The sequence below is a fragment of the Chiloscyllium plagiosum genome, unplaced genomic scaffold, assembly GCF_037043375.1.
Source record: "Chiloscyllium plagiosum isolate Xiang-an unplaced genomic scaffold, Cpla_swu_hap1 HiC_scaffold_5, whole genome shotgun sequence".
NCBI classification, from domain to species: Eukaryota; Metazoa; Chordata; class Chondrichthyes; order Orectolobiformes; family Hemiscylliidae; genus Chiloscyllium; species Chiloscyllium plagiosum.
The window spans coordinates 136901491-136918172 of NW_028270143.1; the positions used below are offsets into that span (position 1 = coordinate 136901491).

General features: G+C 45.9%; 1 protein-coding gene across 1 annotated transcript in view; it reads right to left on the reverse strand.

The window, feature by feature from the left end:
* The window catches only part of LOC122550360 (uncharacterized), a 192501-nt gene extending 181275 nt beyond the window's left edge, over positions 1–11226 (reverse strand). Inside the window, exons 1-3 of the mRNA XM_087987777.1 lie at positions 11136–11226; positions 8981–9049; positions 7293–7351 (exon numbers count right to left, since the gene is read on the reverse strand). Coding sequence (XP_087843903.1) covers positions 7293–7351; positions 8981–9023 — 102 coding nt within the window. The 5' untranslated portion in view covers positions 9024–9049; positions 11136–11226. The remainder of the gene's footprint in view (positions 1–7292; positions 7352–8980; positions 9050–11135) is intronic.
* Between the last annotated feature and the right edge of the window lie 5456 nt (positions 11227–16682).

Sequence of the window (16682 nt, forward strand, 5' to 3'; positions counted from 1 at the left end):
GGGCTGAGAAGTGGCAGATGGAGTTTAATTCAGATAAATGTGAGGTGCTGCATTTTGGGAAAGCAAATCTTAGCAGGACTTATACACTTAATGGTAAGGTCCTAGGGAGTGTTGCTGAACAAAGAGACCTTGGAGTGCAGGTTCATAGCTCCTTGAAAGTGGAGTCACAGGTAGATAGGATAGTGAAGAAGGCGTTTGGTATGCTTTCCTTTATTGGTCAGAGTATTGAGTACAGGAGTTGGGATGTCATGTTGTGGCTGTACAGGACATTGGTTGGGCCACTGTTGGAATATTTTGTGCAATTCTGGTCTCCTTCCTATTGGAAAGATGTTGAGAAACTTGACAGGGTTCAGAAAAGATTTACAAGGATGTTACCAGGGTTGGACGATCTGAGCTACAGGGAGAGGTTGAACAGGCTGGGGCTGTTTTCCCTGGAGCGTCGGAGGCTGAGGGGTGACCTTATAGAGGTTTATAAAATCATGAGGGGCATAGATATGGTAAAGAGACAAAGTATTTTGCCTGGGGTCGGGGAGTCCAGAACTAGAGGGCATAGGTTTAGGGTGAGAGGGGAAAGATATAAAAGAGACCTAAGGGGCAACATTTTCACACAGAGGGTGGTACGTGTATGGAATGAGCTGCCAGAGGATGTGGTGGAAGCTGGTACAATTGCAACATTTAAGAGGCATCTGGATGGGTATATGAATAGGAAGGGTTTGGAGGGATATGGGCTGAGTACTGGCAGGTGGGACTAGATTGGGTTGAGATATCTGGTTGGCATGGACGGGTTGGACTGAAGGGTCTATTTCCATGCTGTACACCTCTATGACTCTATGTCTCTATGAGATAGTGGAGAGAAAGGAGAGAGGGGTTAGGAGAGAAAGGTAAATGCTGGGGGGCTGCTACATAAAAATGTGAATGATTTTAAACTTCCTGCCTACTCAGTACCTGAGGGTCCAAACACTTTCCACAATTTAGTCTCCAGCAATTGCCGCTCTCAATGTAGTCTCCTCTACACTGGGGAACAAAGTGTAGATTGTGTGACGACTTTCTGTCCACAAAAATACCCTGAACTTCAGTTTTCTGTCACTTCAACACAGCAACTTGTTAAAGATCAAAGAACAGTACAGCACAGGAACAGGCCGTTCGGCCCTCCAACCCTCCTCTGACACATGTTGCCTTTCCATACTTAAACTGTCTTCACTTATAGGATCCATATCCCTCCATTCCCTTCCTATTCCTGTATTTATCCAGGTGTTTCTTGAACTATTGTATCTGCATCCACCACCTCCTCTGACAGCACGTTCCAGACACTCACCACCCTCTGTGTGAAAAACCTGTCTCATGCATTGCTTATACACTCTGTCCCCACCCCCTGCCTCTCTGCCTGAACCCGTATTGACTCATAATTGACCCCCCTCATCCCTGGGAAAAAGCCTCATACTTTCCACTCTATCCATGTCATTTGTAACTTTATAAAGAAAACAAACTCAGTGAATCTGACCTTTCTTCCTCACTAAAATCTCCCAGACCAGGCAACATCCTGGTGAACTTTACCTGTACCCTCTCCAAAGCAGCCACATCCTTCTGGCAGTAGAGAAGATCCTGGAATTCATTGTGAGGAAGAGGATTTCTGAATACTTGGAAATGTACGGTAAAATACGGCAAAGTCCGCATTGTTTCATCAAGGGGAGGTCACACCTGACAGATCTGCTAGAATTCTTTGAGGAAGTAATGAGCAGGTTAGACCAAGGAGAGCTAATGGATGTTATCTACCTGGACTGCAGGAAACCTTCGACAAGGTGCCGTACAGGACGCTACTGAGTAAGCGAAGTGCCCATGGTGTTAGGGGCAAGGTGCTAGCACAGATAGAAGCTGGGCTGTCGGGCAGAAAACAGAGACTGGGATAAAAGGGTCCTTCTCAGGATGGCAGCCGGTGACAAGTGGTGTTCCACAAGGCTCAGTGTTGGGACCACAACTTTTCACTTTATACAATAACGATCAAGATGAAGGAGCTGAGGGCATTCTGGCCACGTTTGCAGACAATACAAAGGTAGGTAGAGGGACAGGTAGCATTGAGGAGGTGGGGAGGCTGCAGAAGGATTTGGACAGGATAGGAGAGTGGGCAAAGAAGTGGCAGATGGAGGACAACGTGGGGAAGTGTGAGGTGATGCACTTTGGTCGGAAGAATGGAGGCGTGGACTATTTTCTAAAGGGGGAGGAAATTCAGAAATCTGAAGTGCAAAGAGGCTTGGGAGTTCTAGTCCAGGATTCTCTCAAGGTAAACATGTAGGTTGAGTCAGTAGATAGGAAGGCAAATGCAATTATGGCATTTATTTTGAGAGGACTTGAATATAAAAGAAGGGATGTACATCTGACGATCTATAAGGCTCTGGTCAGACCACATTTGGAAGATTGTGTGCAGTTTTGGGCCCCATATCTCAGGAAGGACGTACTGGCCTTGGACTATCTTCAGAGAACGTTCACGAGAATGGTCCCAGGAATGAAAAGATTAACAAATGAGGAATGTTTGATGAACAGCACCTAATTTTCCATCCAGGTACCTTGCAGTCCTCATCATTCAACATCCCGTTTAATACTTTCAGAGCATCAGCCCCTACGTCCTTGTCTATTATCAATCCCCACATCCCCGAGCTCTGTCCTGTGTGGCTTGATCAATACACTGCAAACTCATTTGCAGTGGTTTGCACTTCTTGTTAGCACCTACTCAGCGTGTATCTCTCTCTCTGTTTAACATTAGCAATCCTTATGTTTGCCTTTTGCTTTTCTCTCTCTGTCTCACTTTCTGGCTCTGTCCCAGTGTTTCACTTCACTCACCCCATACCAACTCAGTCATCAGCATAAAAACCTCCCTTTTCCCAACTACAAACAGTTATGAGAAAGGGTCACTGGATTCAAAACGTTAACTCTGCTTTCTCTCCTCAGATACTGCCAGACCTGCTGAGTTTCTCAGCCACTTTGAGTGTTTTTTCAGGTTTCCTTTGATTTTATTACCTGTCTCTACCTGCCCACTACCCTGTGGAACAGAGAATTCCAAAGATTCCCAACCCTCTGAGGGAAGTAATTTCTCCTCACCTCGTTTCTCAATGTCCTGTCCCAAGACTGAAAAGGGAGTCACAGCATCACTCACTTTCTACCTTACACTCATTGGAACAACACAACAATCAACAAATCAAAGTTAAAGACAAAGGTCTGCTGATTGGCTCACCACTTGATATGGATTGGCTAAACATAGAACATAGAACGTTACAGCGCAGTACAGGCCCTTCGGCCCTCGATGTTGCACCAACCTGTGAAAATTATCCAATGCCCATCGAACCCACACCGTTCCCTTATTATCTATATGTATGTCCAATGCCCATTTAAATACCTTTAATGTTGGCAAATCTACTACTGTTGCAGGCAGGCCATTCCATGCCCCTACTACTCTCTGAGTGATTAAACTATCCCTGATCACTGCCCTATATCTATCACCCCTCAATTTAAAGCTATGTCCCCTCGTGCTAGCCTTCACCATCTGAGGAAAAAGGCTCTCACTGTCCACCCTATCTAACCCGCTGATTATCTTCTATGTCTCAATTAAGTCACCTCTCAACCTTCTTCTCTCTAACAAAAACAGACTCAGGTCCCTCAGCCTTTCCTCGTAAGACCTTCCCTCCATACCAGGCAACATCCTCGTAAATCTCCTCTGCACCCTTTCCAAAGTTTCCACCTCCTCCCTATAATGCGGTGACCAGATCTGTACACAATACTCCAGGTGCAGCCTTACCAGAGTCTTGTACAGCTGAAGTATGACCTCGTGGCTCTGAAACTCAATCCTCTACCAATAAACACCAACACACCATACGTCTTCTTAACAATCCTATCAACCTGGGTGGCAACTTTCAGGGATTTATGCACCAGGACACTGAGATCTCTCTGCCCATCTACACTGCCAAGAATTTTACCATTAGCCCAGTACTCTGCATTCCTGTTACTTACCCGAAGTGAACTACCTCACACCTTTACCACATTTAAACTCCATTTGCCACTTCTCAGCCCAGCTCTGCAGCTTATCGATGTCCCTCTGTAACCCACAACATCCTTCAGCACTGTCCACAACTCTGCCTACCTTAGTGTCATCCGCAAATTTACTAACCCATCCTTCTAACCCCACATCCAGATCGTTTATAAAAATGACAAACAGGGAGGGGCCCCAGAACAGATCCGTGTGGCACTGAGCTCCAACTGAGCTCCAGGATGAACATTTCCCATCAACCGCCACCCTGGGTCTTCTTTCAGAGGCTAAAGTGTTGTCATGAGAAAGCATTGGGAATTATAGTCCAGTTTGCATGTTAGCTAGTTCCGTGTCCGAATATTTTCGCAAGCATAAACTAACCTGCTTATGAACTTGACTGGTTATTACATTGAGCGATTGTGTAGCAATTAGCGTACTCAGCAAGTGCTTCCCAATCACCAAATCTCCATGAGTGTGGGCTGGTCATTTACAGTATGTTCTGTACCCACTTACAAATAACTGAGAAAACGGTATGGCCTGTTGCCTGGCAGCACAGCGTCCATCGTTGCCACAGTGTTTGGAGAATTTCTGGTGGGTTCCTGAGCTCCACGTTTGCCTAACATACGATGATTGACTGAGGATCCTGGGATTCATTAGAGTTTAGAAAGTTGAGGGGAGATCTATTAGAAATTTACAAGATAATGTATGGCTTACAAAGGGTGGATGCTGGGAAGGTGTTTCCGTTAGGTGGGGAGACTAGGACCCGTGGGCACAGCCTTAGAATTAGAGGGGGTAAATTTAGAACGGAAATGTGGAGACATTTCTTCAGCCAGAGAGTGGTGGGCCTGTGGAATACATTACTACGGAGCTCAATGGAGGCCGGGACGCTAAATGTCTTCAAGGCAGAGATTGATAAATTCTTAATCTCGCACGGAATTAAGGAATATGGGGAGAATGTGGGTAAGTGGCATTGAAATGCCCATCAGCCATGACTAAATGGCGGAGTGGACTCGATGGGCCGAATTGCCTTGCTTCCACTCCCATGTCTTATGGTCTTATTTCTTTAGCAAGGTGCTGACAGGATGAGCTGAAGAGACTCGGTGTGAGCCTACAGTAACATTTAAAATTCCATTGGGCAGAATGGCCTGTTTCAATCCGTAATGAATTGAGGAGTTGTGGATCCAAACAGTCCGTCCAAAGAGTTTCTCATGGGATATGGGGATCGCTGTCTGGGCCCAGCATTTATTGCCTGTCCCTAGTTGCCCCCTTGAGAAGGTGGGGGTGAGCTGCCTTCCTGACCCGCTGCAGTCCATGTGCTGAGGGTTGACCCACAATGTCCCTGAGGGAGGGAATTCCAGGATTCTGACCCAGTGACAGTGAAGGAACGGTGATATATTTCCCAGTCAGGATGGAGAGTGGCTCAGAGGGGAACTTGCACGGGGTGGTGTTCCCATGTATCTGCGGCCCTTGTCCTTCTAGATGGAAGTGGTCGTGGGTTTATAAAGTTCAGTCCTGTAAGTGCCTCAAGGAGGTAGACTGTTTTGACAGTATACCTTCTCTCTGAGACTCTGCCAGGACCATAATGTGCTGCTTTTTACTACGGAACCAGGAACAACTCCTTCTTCTCTCAACCTCCCACTAGTTTCTGCAGAGACATGCACAGCCCAAAGTTGTTCAGATGCGAGCCAATCAGGTGGGCAGCCATGATCAATACTAACTGTTCACCACTGCACAGGTCAATCAGCTGCTTGTTACTGACTAAATCTCCCTCCTACACCCCCCTCTGGCTTCATCTGATCTGCAGTAACCTCTCCTCACTGCTTGAGTCAGCAACAGTGTAAATACCACTTGCAATGAGTGTTTTTAACAAGTGCAGTAATCCCTTCCACCTTCCTTGTGTTTTAAAATAAATTTTGGTTCACAATTAAAAATACATAAAAGTAAAAAGAATCAGTCTTTCCACAATTCCTGTTCAATCAGTTTTCATTGCCCTCTCAGGTAGTTTATGATGTGGAGATGCTGGTGTTGGACTGGGGTGGACAAAGTTACAAATCACACAACGCCAGGTTTTAGTCCAACAGGTTTATTTAGAAGCACCAGCTTTCGGAGCACTGCTCCTTCATCAGGTGGTTGTGGAGAATAAGATTGTAAGACACAGAATTTATAGCAAAAGTTTACAGTGTGATGTAACTGAAATTATACATTGAAAAAGACCTGGTTTGTTTGTTAAGTCTCTCATCTGTTAGAATGACCATGTTAGTTTCACTTTCATGTGTAAATCATAAAACTTTTTTTAAAAGTTACACTCTCAGGTTAACTGTAACAATTGGTGTCAGCCCAGATAATGTGTTAAGATGTTGAAGGTGTTAGCCCCCTGTGTTCCCTGTCTGTGCCATAATGTTTAGTCTGATTCTAGTCTAAAATATGAGTTACTAGAGTCTTACATGGATTACATTGTACTTTGCTCAAAAACTGCATGAATCCATGTAAGACTCATTAACTCACCTTCTACATTAGAATCAGTCTGAACATTATGGCACAGACAGGGAACACAGGGGACACAGGGGGCTAACATTATCTGGGCTGACACCAATTGTTACAGTTAACCTGAGAATGTAACTTTTAAAAAAGTTGTGTGATTTACATATGACAGACGTGAAACTAACATGGTCATTCTAACAGATGAGAGACTTAACAAACAAACCAGGTCTTTTTCAATGTATAATTTCAGTTACAACACACTGTAAACTTTTGCTATAAATTCTGTGTCTTACAATCTTATTCTCCACAACCACCTGATGAAGGGGCAGTGCTCTGAAAGCTAGTGCTTCCAAATGAACCTGTTGGACTGTAACCTGGTGTTGTGAGATTTGTAACCCTCAGGTAGTGTGTTCTATGTCACAATGACTTGCCCAACCCCGAATAACAATTCTTCCTGACTCTGTCCATTTATTGATTTTCTTCAATCTGTATCTGTCTGGTCATGGACCGTCCTACCCCTGGAAACTGCTCCTTCCTGTTAACTCTGTGATTTTCAGCATTTCTGTCAAGTCTCCTCTGAACCTCCTGCTCCTCGGATGCTGCCTGACCTGCTGTGCTTTTCCAGCACCACTCTAATCCTGAACCTTCTCTGAACCAGCCCACCATTTCCAGTATTCCCACACTGACTCAAATTTCTTGTTCCTGGAGCCATTCCTGTCAATCCCAATGTTTCAGGAAAGGAGTTGAGCCCATGTTCCAGATCCTGTGTTACCAGGTTCATTTGCCTCTGTCCCACCTTTTCCAAGTGGTAATTAATCCACCTTTCGATTACTTCCAGTTGCTGGTGTTTGCTGTCTGTAACAGAGGTGAGAGGTTATTCACTAACACACCTGAGCAATACAACACAAGCTTCTGGTCTGCATAATCACATCCAATGAGTGACACCTTTGGTTTTCCTTTTGGTGCAGCATTTCCTGCCTGTCTCTAACTGCCCCTTGAGAAGGTGGTACGTTCCCAATGTCCATGTGCTGTAGATAGACCTAGAACTCTCTCCTTCACAGCACTGCGGCACAACCAACAGCATCTCAACATGGCAGTTCGTGCCACCTCCTCAAGGAGCAACTAAAGGCAGGCATTAAACATTGGAGCAATCAACTGGCACACAACCTACAAGGGAATAAAACCCAGGATCCTGCCTTGGAAAGTGATCCCATTCCTTCAACACCATGTGGGCACAGTGGAAATGGTACTCACACCTGGCTCAGAGCATTATCAGAACTCCGCAGCAACCCTTCCAACCCAGTGACCCAGGGGGGGTTTACCAGCAATGTATGCACCCTGCAATACTAAAGCTCACTCCACTGTTTCAAACTGAAGGTAAAACTCCCTCTACACTGTCCCCCAGCAAACACTCCCAGGAGAGGGACAGCACGGGATTAGATACAGAGTAAAGCTCCCTCTACACTGTCCCCCAGCAAATACTCCCAACACAGGGACAGCACGGGATTAGATACAGAGTAAAGCTCCCTCTACACTGTCCCCCAGCAAATACTCCCAGGACAGGGACAGCACGGGATTAGATACAGAGTAAAGCTCCCTCTACACTGTACTCCATCAAACACTCCCAGGACAGGGACAGCACAGGATTAGATACACAGTAAAGCTCCCTCTACACTGTACCCCATCAAACACTCCCAGGACAGGGACAGCATGGGGTTAGATACAGAGTAAAGCTCCCTCTACACTGTACCCCATCAAACACTCCCAGGACAGGGACAGCATGGGGTTAGATACAGAGTAAAGCTCCCTCTACACTGTACCCCATCAAACACTCCCAGGACAGGGACAGCACGGGATTAGATACAGAGTAAAGCTCCCTCTACACTGTCTCCACATCAAACATCCTCAGGACAGGGATAGCATTGGGCCAGATACAGAGTAAAGCTCCCTCTACACTGTCCCCCATCAAACACTCCCAGGACAGGAACAGCATGGGGTTAGATACAGAGTAAAGCTCCCTCTACACTGTCCCCCATCAAACACTCCCAAGACAGGAACAGCACGGGGTTAGATACAGAGTAAAGCTCCCTCTACACTGTCCCCCATCAAACATCCCCAGGCAAGGGGCAGAACAGGGTTTGATACATGGCTTCACAAGATCGATGTGTCAAGGTTGTTTCACCATGTGGGAGAGTCTAGGGCCAGAGTACATCGTCTCAGAAGAGGGGGATCACATATTTTAAGACATAAATGGGAAGGAATTTCTTCTCTGAGGGGAGTGAATTTGTGGAAATCTTTACCACAGAGGGCTGTTGAGGCTGGGGCATTGAATATATTCAAGGCTGAGATAGAGAGAGTTTCAATCAGTAAGGGAATCGAGGGTTATAGGGAAAAGGCAGGAAAGTGAAGCTGAGGATGGTGAGATCAGCCACTATCTCATTGAACGATGGGCTGAATGGCCTACATCTGCTTCTAGTTTCTTACCTTTCATCTTCCAAGGATGGAGGCCTTTTAGAATCGCCCACATTTTTATGGCTTACAAGGAAGTTGAACCTGGAAATATTGGAACATTTTGGATTAAAGAGGGATTTGACTGCATGATTTATGGGTGTTGTGTTCAATGGTAATTACAGAAGAGTTGTAGTTTGTAATGATTCACCTATTGTTTACAGAAAGTAAAGTGACTTCACGGAAGCAAAGTTCTTCAGAGAGATAAGATAGATTTATGATTTGAATTGCAAGTCAAGCTAGTTGATCAGGGCTCTGAAGGTTGCCTAGCAACAGCCTCTGAACTGTCATTGCTGTGTTTCCCAGCAGCCTTCGATGCATTAATTGAAGAGCGACATTCAGGCTGGAAAAGTTAGAGTCTGACTGTTCGAAAACACAAGTAGAACCCTCTCAGGCAGAATCAGCAGTAAAGGACTCTTTGGTTAAAATATTAGAATATCTTGAAAATATCAAATATCAGGATATCCGAATACTCTCACCTAACCTGAAGTCCAATTTACAAACCTCATCGATTCTACAACTGTTCGCATTCAGATCTTAACAACAGCTTGTTGAGTGGGTGGACAGAAGTCACCCCACTTGTTCCTCCATTCATTTCAGACCCACGACTTTTTTCAAAACACAAATCCTTCTCACCTCTGCAGAGCTGAGTCAGTATTTATTGCCCATCCCGAGTTACCCTTGAACCCAGTGTCTCACTAGACCATTTCCGAGGGCTGTTTCGACTCAATCACATTGCTGTGGGTGTGGAGTCATGTATAGTCCAAACCCAATAAGGCTGGTATACTTCCTTCCCTGAAGAACATTAATGACCCATGGGTTTTTATTAAAAATCAGCGACGTTTACATGGTCACCATTACGCTAGCCTTTTATTCCAGAACGTTAACAAATTCAAATTTCTCTTTTTGACAGAGTGGACTTGAATACAAATCACACATTAACTGAACCCCACTCAGTGACGTTAACACTGCACCTGCACACTATCTGCCCGTTTTTTAAAATTAATATTGACTCATGGAATGTGAGCCAGATGGGCTTTCCCAACAATCAACCATGGATCCATGGTCATCATTAGATTCTTAATTCCAGATTTTTATTAAATTCACGTTCCAGTATCTGTCGTGTTGGGATTTGAACCTGGGTCCCCATAACATTAGCTGAGTTACTGGATTAATAATCTAGTGATAATACCATTAGTCCGTTGCCTCCCCGTGAGACCAAGGCCACACCAAGGAGCCCTGGCAAAACTGGAATCAATGGGTACCGGGGGGCAAACTCTCTGCTGGTTAGAGTCATACCTGGCACAGAGGAAGATGGTTGTGATTGTGGAGGGTCAGTCATCTCAGCTCCAGGACATCTCTGCAGGAGTCCGTAGGGTAGTGTCCTCGGCCCAATCATCTTCAGCTGCTTCATCAATGACCTTGCCTCCATCATAAGGTCAAAATTGGGGACGTTCACTTATGATTGCACAACGTTCACCACCATTTGCGACTCCTCAGATACTGAAGCAGTCCATGTCCATGTTCAAACACAATAAGGTCTAGACAATATCCAGGTTTGGGCTGACAAGGGACAATAAGATTTGTGCCACACAAAGGCAAGGCAATGACCATCTCCAATAAAAGACAATCTAATCACTGCCACTTGACATCCAATGGTGTTACCATCACTGAATCCCCCCACTATCAACATACCTGGGGTTCCTATTGACCAGCAAGTAAATTGAACTTGCCACATAAACAGAATGACTACAAGAGCAGGTCAGGTCAGGGAATCCTGAAGCAAGTAACCCACCTCCTCTCTCCCCAAAGCCTGTCCATCATCTACAAGGCACAAGGCAGGAGGGTGATGGAATACTCCCCACTTGCCCTGGATGGGGGCAGCTCCAACAACACTCAAGAAGCTCAACACCATCCAGGACAAAGCAGTCTGCTCCGGTGGCACCTTCCAAAGTGAGGGGCAAAGTGGGGATTAGAATAGGTGGGATATTAAAGGGTGTGAGGAGTGAGGGATTAGGCTGGATAGGATATTAAAGGGTGCAGGGTATGTGGGGGAATGGGGTTGGACTGGATGGAATATTAAATACACATTTACACCAACTGGTTCACTCTGATGGGGACGCGCACTCACCTGTGTCTTTGTAAAGTCCCTCTGAGCTATTCTCTGGTTCCATTGGGCGATCTTGTCATTTCCCAGAGCGGTGTGAGGAGCCGGATTGATCCTCTCAGCTCCTTGCTGTTGTTTTTTTGATTGCGTGTCAGTGTCTGTCCAACCCTCTGCTCAGTTTGTGTGAGTACCTCGTCTCTTCACCTTCCACCTGTCTGACTCCACCTGGTCTACAAACAAATCCACACAACCACATGCAAATCTCACTGTGCAGCATTGTGACAGTGTGGGATTGTAAGCAACTAGGCAAACGTGAGAACTGCAGATGCTGGAAACCAGAGTTAGATCAGAGTGTGTTGCTGGCAAAGCACAGCAGGTCAGGCAGTATCCGAGGAGCAGGAAATTGCAGAGAGTTTCAGTTTCCAGTTGGTCTCTAAGTTCTTTGGCCAAAGTGACATACTGTGCAGATAGATCAGTCTGCAAAATCCTCCCATTTAGGCCAGTTTAAGTAAACTCACAATCGATCCAGGAACATTCTGACATGGGAACCTGGTTGTTTAAACAAATCCTCTCTGGGGATGTCTCCACTTGATGTGGGTAAGTTTTACAGCTTGAGGACTCTGGTTCTGTACTCAGTGGCGTTTAGAAAGATGAGGCTCGGGATGGTCTGATTAAAACTGACACAATACTGAGAGGCCTGGAGAGAGAGGACATGGAGAAGATGTTTCCAACAGTAGGAGAGACGAGGACCCAAGGGTACAGCCTCAAGGTGAAGGGACGACCGTTCAGAACTGAGATGAGGAGGGATTTCTTCAGCCAGAGGGGGTGAATCTGTGGAAAACCGTGTTGCAGAGGGCTGTGAGGCAAGTCACAGTGTAGTTAAAACAGAGGTGAATAACTTCTTGATTAATAAGAGGTTCAAAAGTTCCAGGGAGAAGGCAGGAAAAAGGGATTGAGAAACATATCAGCCATGATCGAATGGTGGCACAGACTTGATGGGCTGAATGGCCTAAGTCTGCTCCTGTCCCTTAAGAAGTGTTTGTAACCAAAACATCAGGCACAGTTTGGCCCTGCACATCACAAACATTCCATTGGAAATACAGGGACAGAAAGGAGACAAACAGAGGGTGAGAGGAACCGAGTAAGGAACTGAGGGAGTGACAAATAGACTGGGAGAGAGGGGATATATAGACAAGGTGCAAGGGAAGGTCACACTGTCCCCTCAGCCTGTTCTGCCATTCAATAAGATCGTGTTTGATTCGATTTTCACCTCAGAGCCATACTCTCTGATAACCTTTCACCCCCTGAAAAGAATGTCTCGACATCTAACTCAAAAGTTTCAAGGACCCTACTTTCACCACCTTTTTCAGGATATTTCCAGCACAAAGAGAAGGAGAAAGTGAGGAGATTCCTGTTTCTCCGCTACATCGATGACTGTATCGACTCCAGGCCATGCTCCCACGAGGAGGTTGAACAGTTCATCAACTTCACCAATGCCTTCCACCCTGACCTTAAGTTCACCTGGACCATCTCAGACACCTCCTTCCCCTTCCTGGACCTCCCCATCACCATCTCCAGCAATCGACTAACCACAGACATCTACTACAAACCCACTGACTCCCACAGCTACCTAGACTACAACAGCTCCCACCCTGCCTCCTGTAAAAACACTATCCCTTATTCCCAATTCCTCTGCCTCAGCCACATCTGCTCCCAGGAAGACCAATTCCACCCGAGAACATCCCAGATGGCCTCCTACTTCAAAGACCACAATTTCCCCTCCCACGTGGTTGATGATGCCCTCCAGTGCATCTCATACACAACCTGCATCTCTGCCCTTGAATCGCACCCCTCCAATTGCAACAAGGACTGAACAACCCCCCCACCCAGTCCTCACCTTCCACCCACCAATCTCTGTATACATTGCATCATCCTCCGCCATTTCCGCCACCTACAAACAGATCCCATCACCTATTACGGATATATTTCCCTCCCCACCCTTGTCAGCATTTCGGAGAGACCATTCCCTCCACAACTCCTTCATTAGAATCACACACCCCCACCAGCCCACACCCCACTCTGGCACCTTCCCCTGCCACTGCAGGAAGTGCAAAACCTGGGTCCACACCAGTCCCCTCATCTCCATCCAAGGCCCCAAAGAATCCTTCCACATCCGACAGAAATTTATCTGTAATTCCACACACATCATCTACTGTGTCCATTGTTCTCAATGTGGTCTCCCCTACATTAGGGAGACAGGACGCCAACTTACGGATCATTTCAGAGAACATCTCTGAGACACCCACACCAACCAAACCCACCGCCCTGTAGCTGAACATTTCAACTCCCCCTCCTGCTCCACCAAAGACATGCAGGTCCTGGGCCTCCTCCATCGCCACTCCCTCACCACCTGATGCCTGGAGGAAGAACGTCTTATATTCCACCTTGGGACCCTGTAACCAAACGGGATCAATGTGGATTTCACCAGTTTCCTCATTTCCCCTTCCCCCACCTTACCCCAGTTTCAAGCCTCCAACTCAGCTCCGCCCTCTTGACCTGTCCACCTTCCCTCGCATCTATCCGCACCACCCTCCCATCTGACCTATCACCTTTACCCCCACCTCCATCCACCTATCGCACTCTCAGCTACCTACCCCCCCACCCCCCAGCCCAACCCCCCTCCCATTTATCTCTCAGCACCCCCTCGGCTCACAGCCTCATTGCTGAAGGGCTTAATACCCGAAACGTCGATTCTCCTGCTCCTCGGATGCTGCCTGACCGGCTGTGCTTTTCCAACACCACACGCAGCACATAAAGAAGCCAGTCAGACCATCCTGTTGTGCTGGTAAACAAAGATCTGACTTCACGAAATCCCATTTCTTTTTGACCCATAGTCCTGGAGGTTATGGCAATGCAAATTAATATTTTAATATTGCTCAAAGATTATGCAAGTTTCTGACCCTTTTTCTGAGTGTATTCAGCTTGAATCTTTTGTTTCAATCATTGATGTGGAAAATATTCACATTGCTGTAAAATCTAACCTAATTGCAGATACATTATCCCAAGTGTACTGTGCTGGGGGAAATTAAAGGTTTAAGACTATAAATACTACGTTTTTTAAGATTACAAAAGGAAGGAAGTTTTAAAACATATATGTAAAAGTGTTTCACCGTATCAGGATGGAGGCATGTAAAGACGCTGTCTTTTTATTTCCCTGACTTTTTGATTGTGAACTGAAATGGGTAAAAGCCTGTTTTAAAACGCAACAATTGTGGAAGGGATTGCTGCACTTGGAATATTTTGTGCAATTCTGGTCTCCTTCCTATCGGAAATATGTTGTGAAACTTGAAAGGGTTCAGAAAAGATTTACAAGGATGTTGCCAGGGTTGGAGGATTTGAGCTACAGGGAGAGGCTGAACAGGCTGGGACTGTTTTCCCTGGAGCGTCGGAGGCTGAGGGGTGACCTTATAGAGGTTTAAAAAATCATAAGGGGCATGGATAGGGGTGGAGGAATCCAGAACTAGAGTGCATAGGTTTAGGGTGAGAGGGGAAAGATATAAAAGAGACCTAAGGGGCAACTTTTTCACACAGAGGGTGGTACGTGTATGGAATGAGCTGCCAGAGGATGTGGTGGAGGCTGGTACAATTGCAACATTTAAGAGGCATTTGGATGGATATATGAATAGGAAGGGTTTGGAGGGATATGGGCCGGGTGCTGGCAGGTGGGAGTAGATTGGATTGGGATATCTGGTCGGCATGGACGGGTTGGACCGAACGGTCTATTTCCGTGCTGTACATCTCTATGGCTCTATGACCCTAAGTTGCTGACAATAATTGTGAAGTGCTGTTTACACTGTTTTGCTCAGACAGTGCTGGGAGTTTTGTTGCAGACAGTGAGATTCACCTGGCAACAGCTCACTGAATAGCCTGTGGAGTGATGGCCAGTTTTAATACCAAAGGCCTGTCTGCTGTTTCACCTCACTGCAAATTCAACTCCACTATTCCCCATGTCATCAGGGAAATTAACCATTTTTAAAAATATGCAAAATCCCCCAATTAACCTCACCTTCAGACCCAGGCAAGCATGGGTGAGTCTTTACAAAAATCACCATTTATAATTAGACTTCATCAACAGATAAACAATTACGGATCAACAGGATATAATTCTACCAGTTAAAACTATAATCCTCTAATAGTAAAATATTAGTCACGGCTGGTGGTTTAACCTGAGGGTCATCATGCCTCTGGCAAAGGTGAGGCTGAAATTGAGGGTTTGGTTAAGAAGGAAGCATATGTCAGATATAGACAGGATAGATCGAGTGAATCCTTAGAAGAGTATAAAGGCAGTAGGAGTTTACTGAAGAGGGAAATCAGGAGGGCAAAAAGAGGACAGGAGATAGCTTTGGCAAATCGAATTAAGGAGAATCCAAAGGGTTTTTACAAATACATTAAGAACAAAAGGGTAACTAGGGAGTGAATAGGGCCCCTCAAAGACCAGCAAGGCAGGAGCTGGGGGAGTTACTAAACGAGTATTTTGCATCAGTATTTACTTTGGAAAAGGACATGGAATATAGACTGTAGGGAAATGGATGGTGACATCTTGAAAATTGTCCATATTACAGAGGAGGAAGTACTGGATGTCTTGAAACGGTTAAAGGTGGATAAATCCCCAAGACCTGATCAGGTGTACACTAGAACACTGTGGGAAGCTAGAGAAGTGATTACTGGGCCTCTTGCTGAGATATTTGTATCATCGATAGTCACAGGTGAGGTGCCGGAAGATTGGAGATTGGCAAACGTGGTGCTACTGTTTAAGAAGGGTAAGGACAAGCCAGGGAACTATAGACCGGTGATCCTGACCTCGGTGGTGGGCAATTTGTTGGAGGGAATCCTGAGGGACAGGATGTACATGTATTTGGAAAGGCAAGGACTGATTAGGGATAAGATTAGAGTGGTGCTGGAAAAGCACAGCAGATCAGGCAGCAGCTGGAGAGCAGAAAAATCGACATTTCGGGCAAAAGCCCTTCATCAGGAATGAGGTCAACATGGCTTTGTGCATGGGAAATCAAGTCTCACAAACTTGAGTTTTTTGAAGTGACAAAGAGGATTGATGAGGGCAGATGGACTTCAGTAAGGCGTTCGACAAGGTTCCCCATGGGAGACTGGTGAGCAAGGTTAGATCTCACGGAATACAGGGAGAACTAGGCATTTGGATACAGACCTGGCTCAAAGGTAGAAGACAGAGGGTGGTGGTGGAGGGTTGCTTTTCAGACTGGAGGCCTGTGACCAGTGGAGTGCCACAAGGATCGGGGCTGGGTACTTTTCATCATTTATATAAATGATTGGGATGTGAGCATAACAGGTACAGTTAGTAAGTTTGCAGATGACACCAAAATTGGAGGTGTAGTGGACAGCGAAGAGGGTTACCTCAGATTACAACAGGATTTTGACCAGATGGGCCAATGGGCTGAGAAGTGGCAGATGAAGTTTAATTCAAATAAATATAAGTGCTGCATTTTGGGAAAGTAAATCTTAGCAGGACTTATATACTTAATGGTAAGGTCCTAGGGA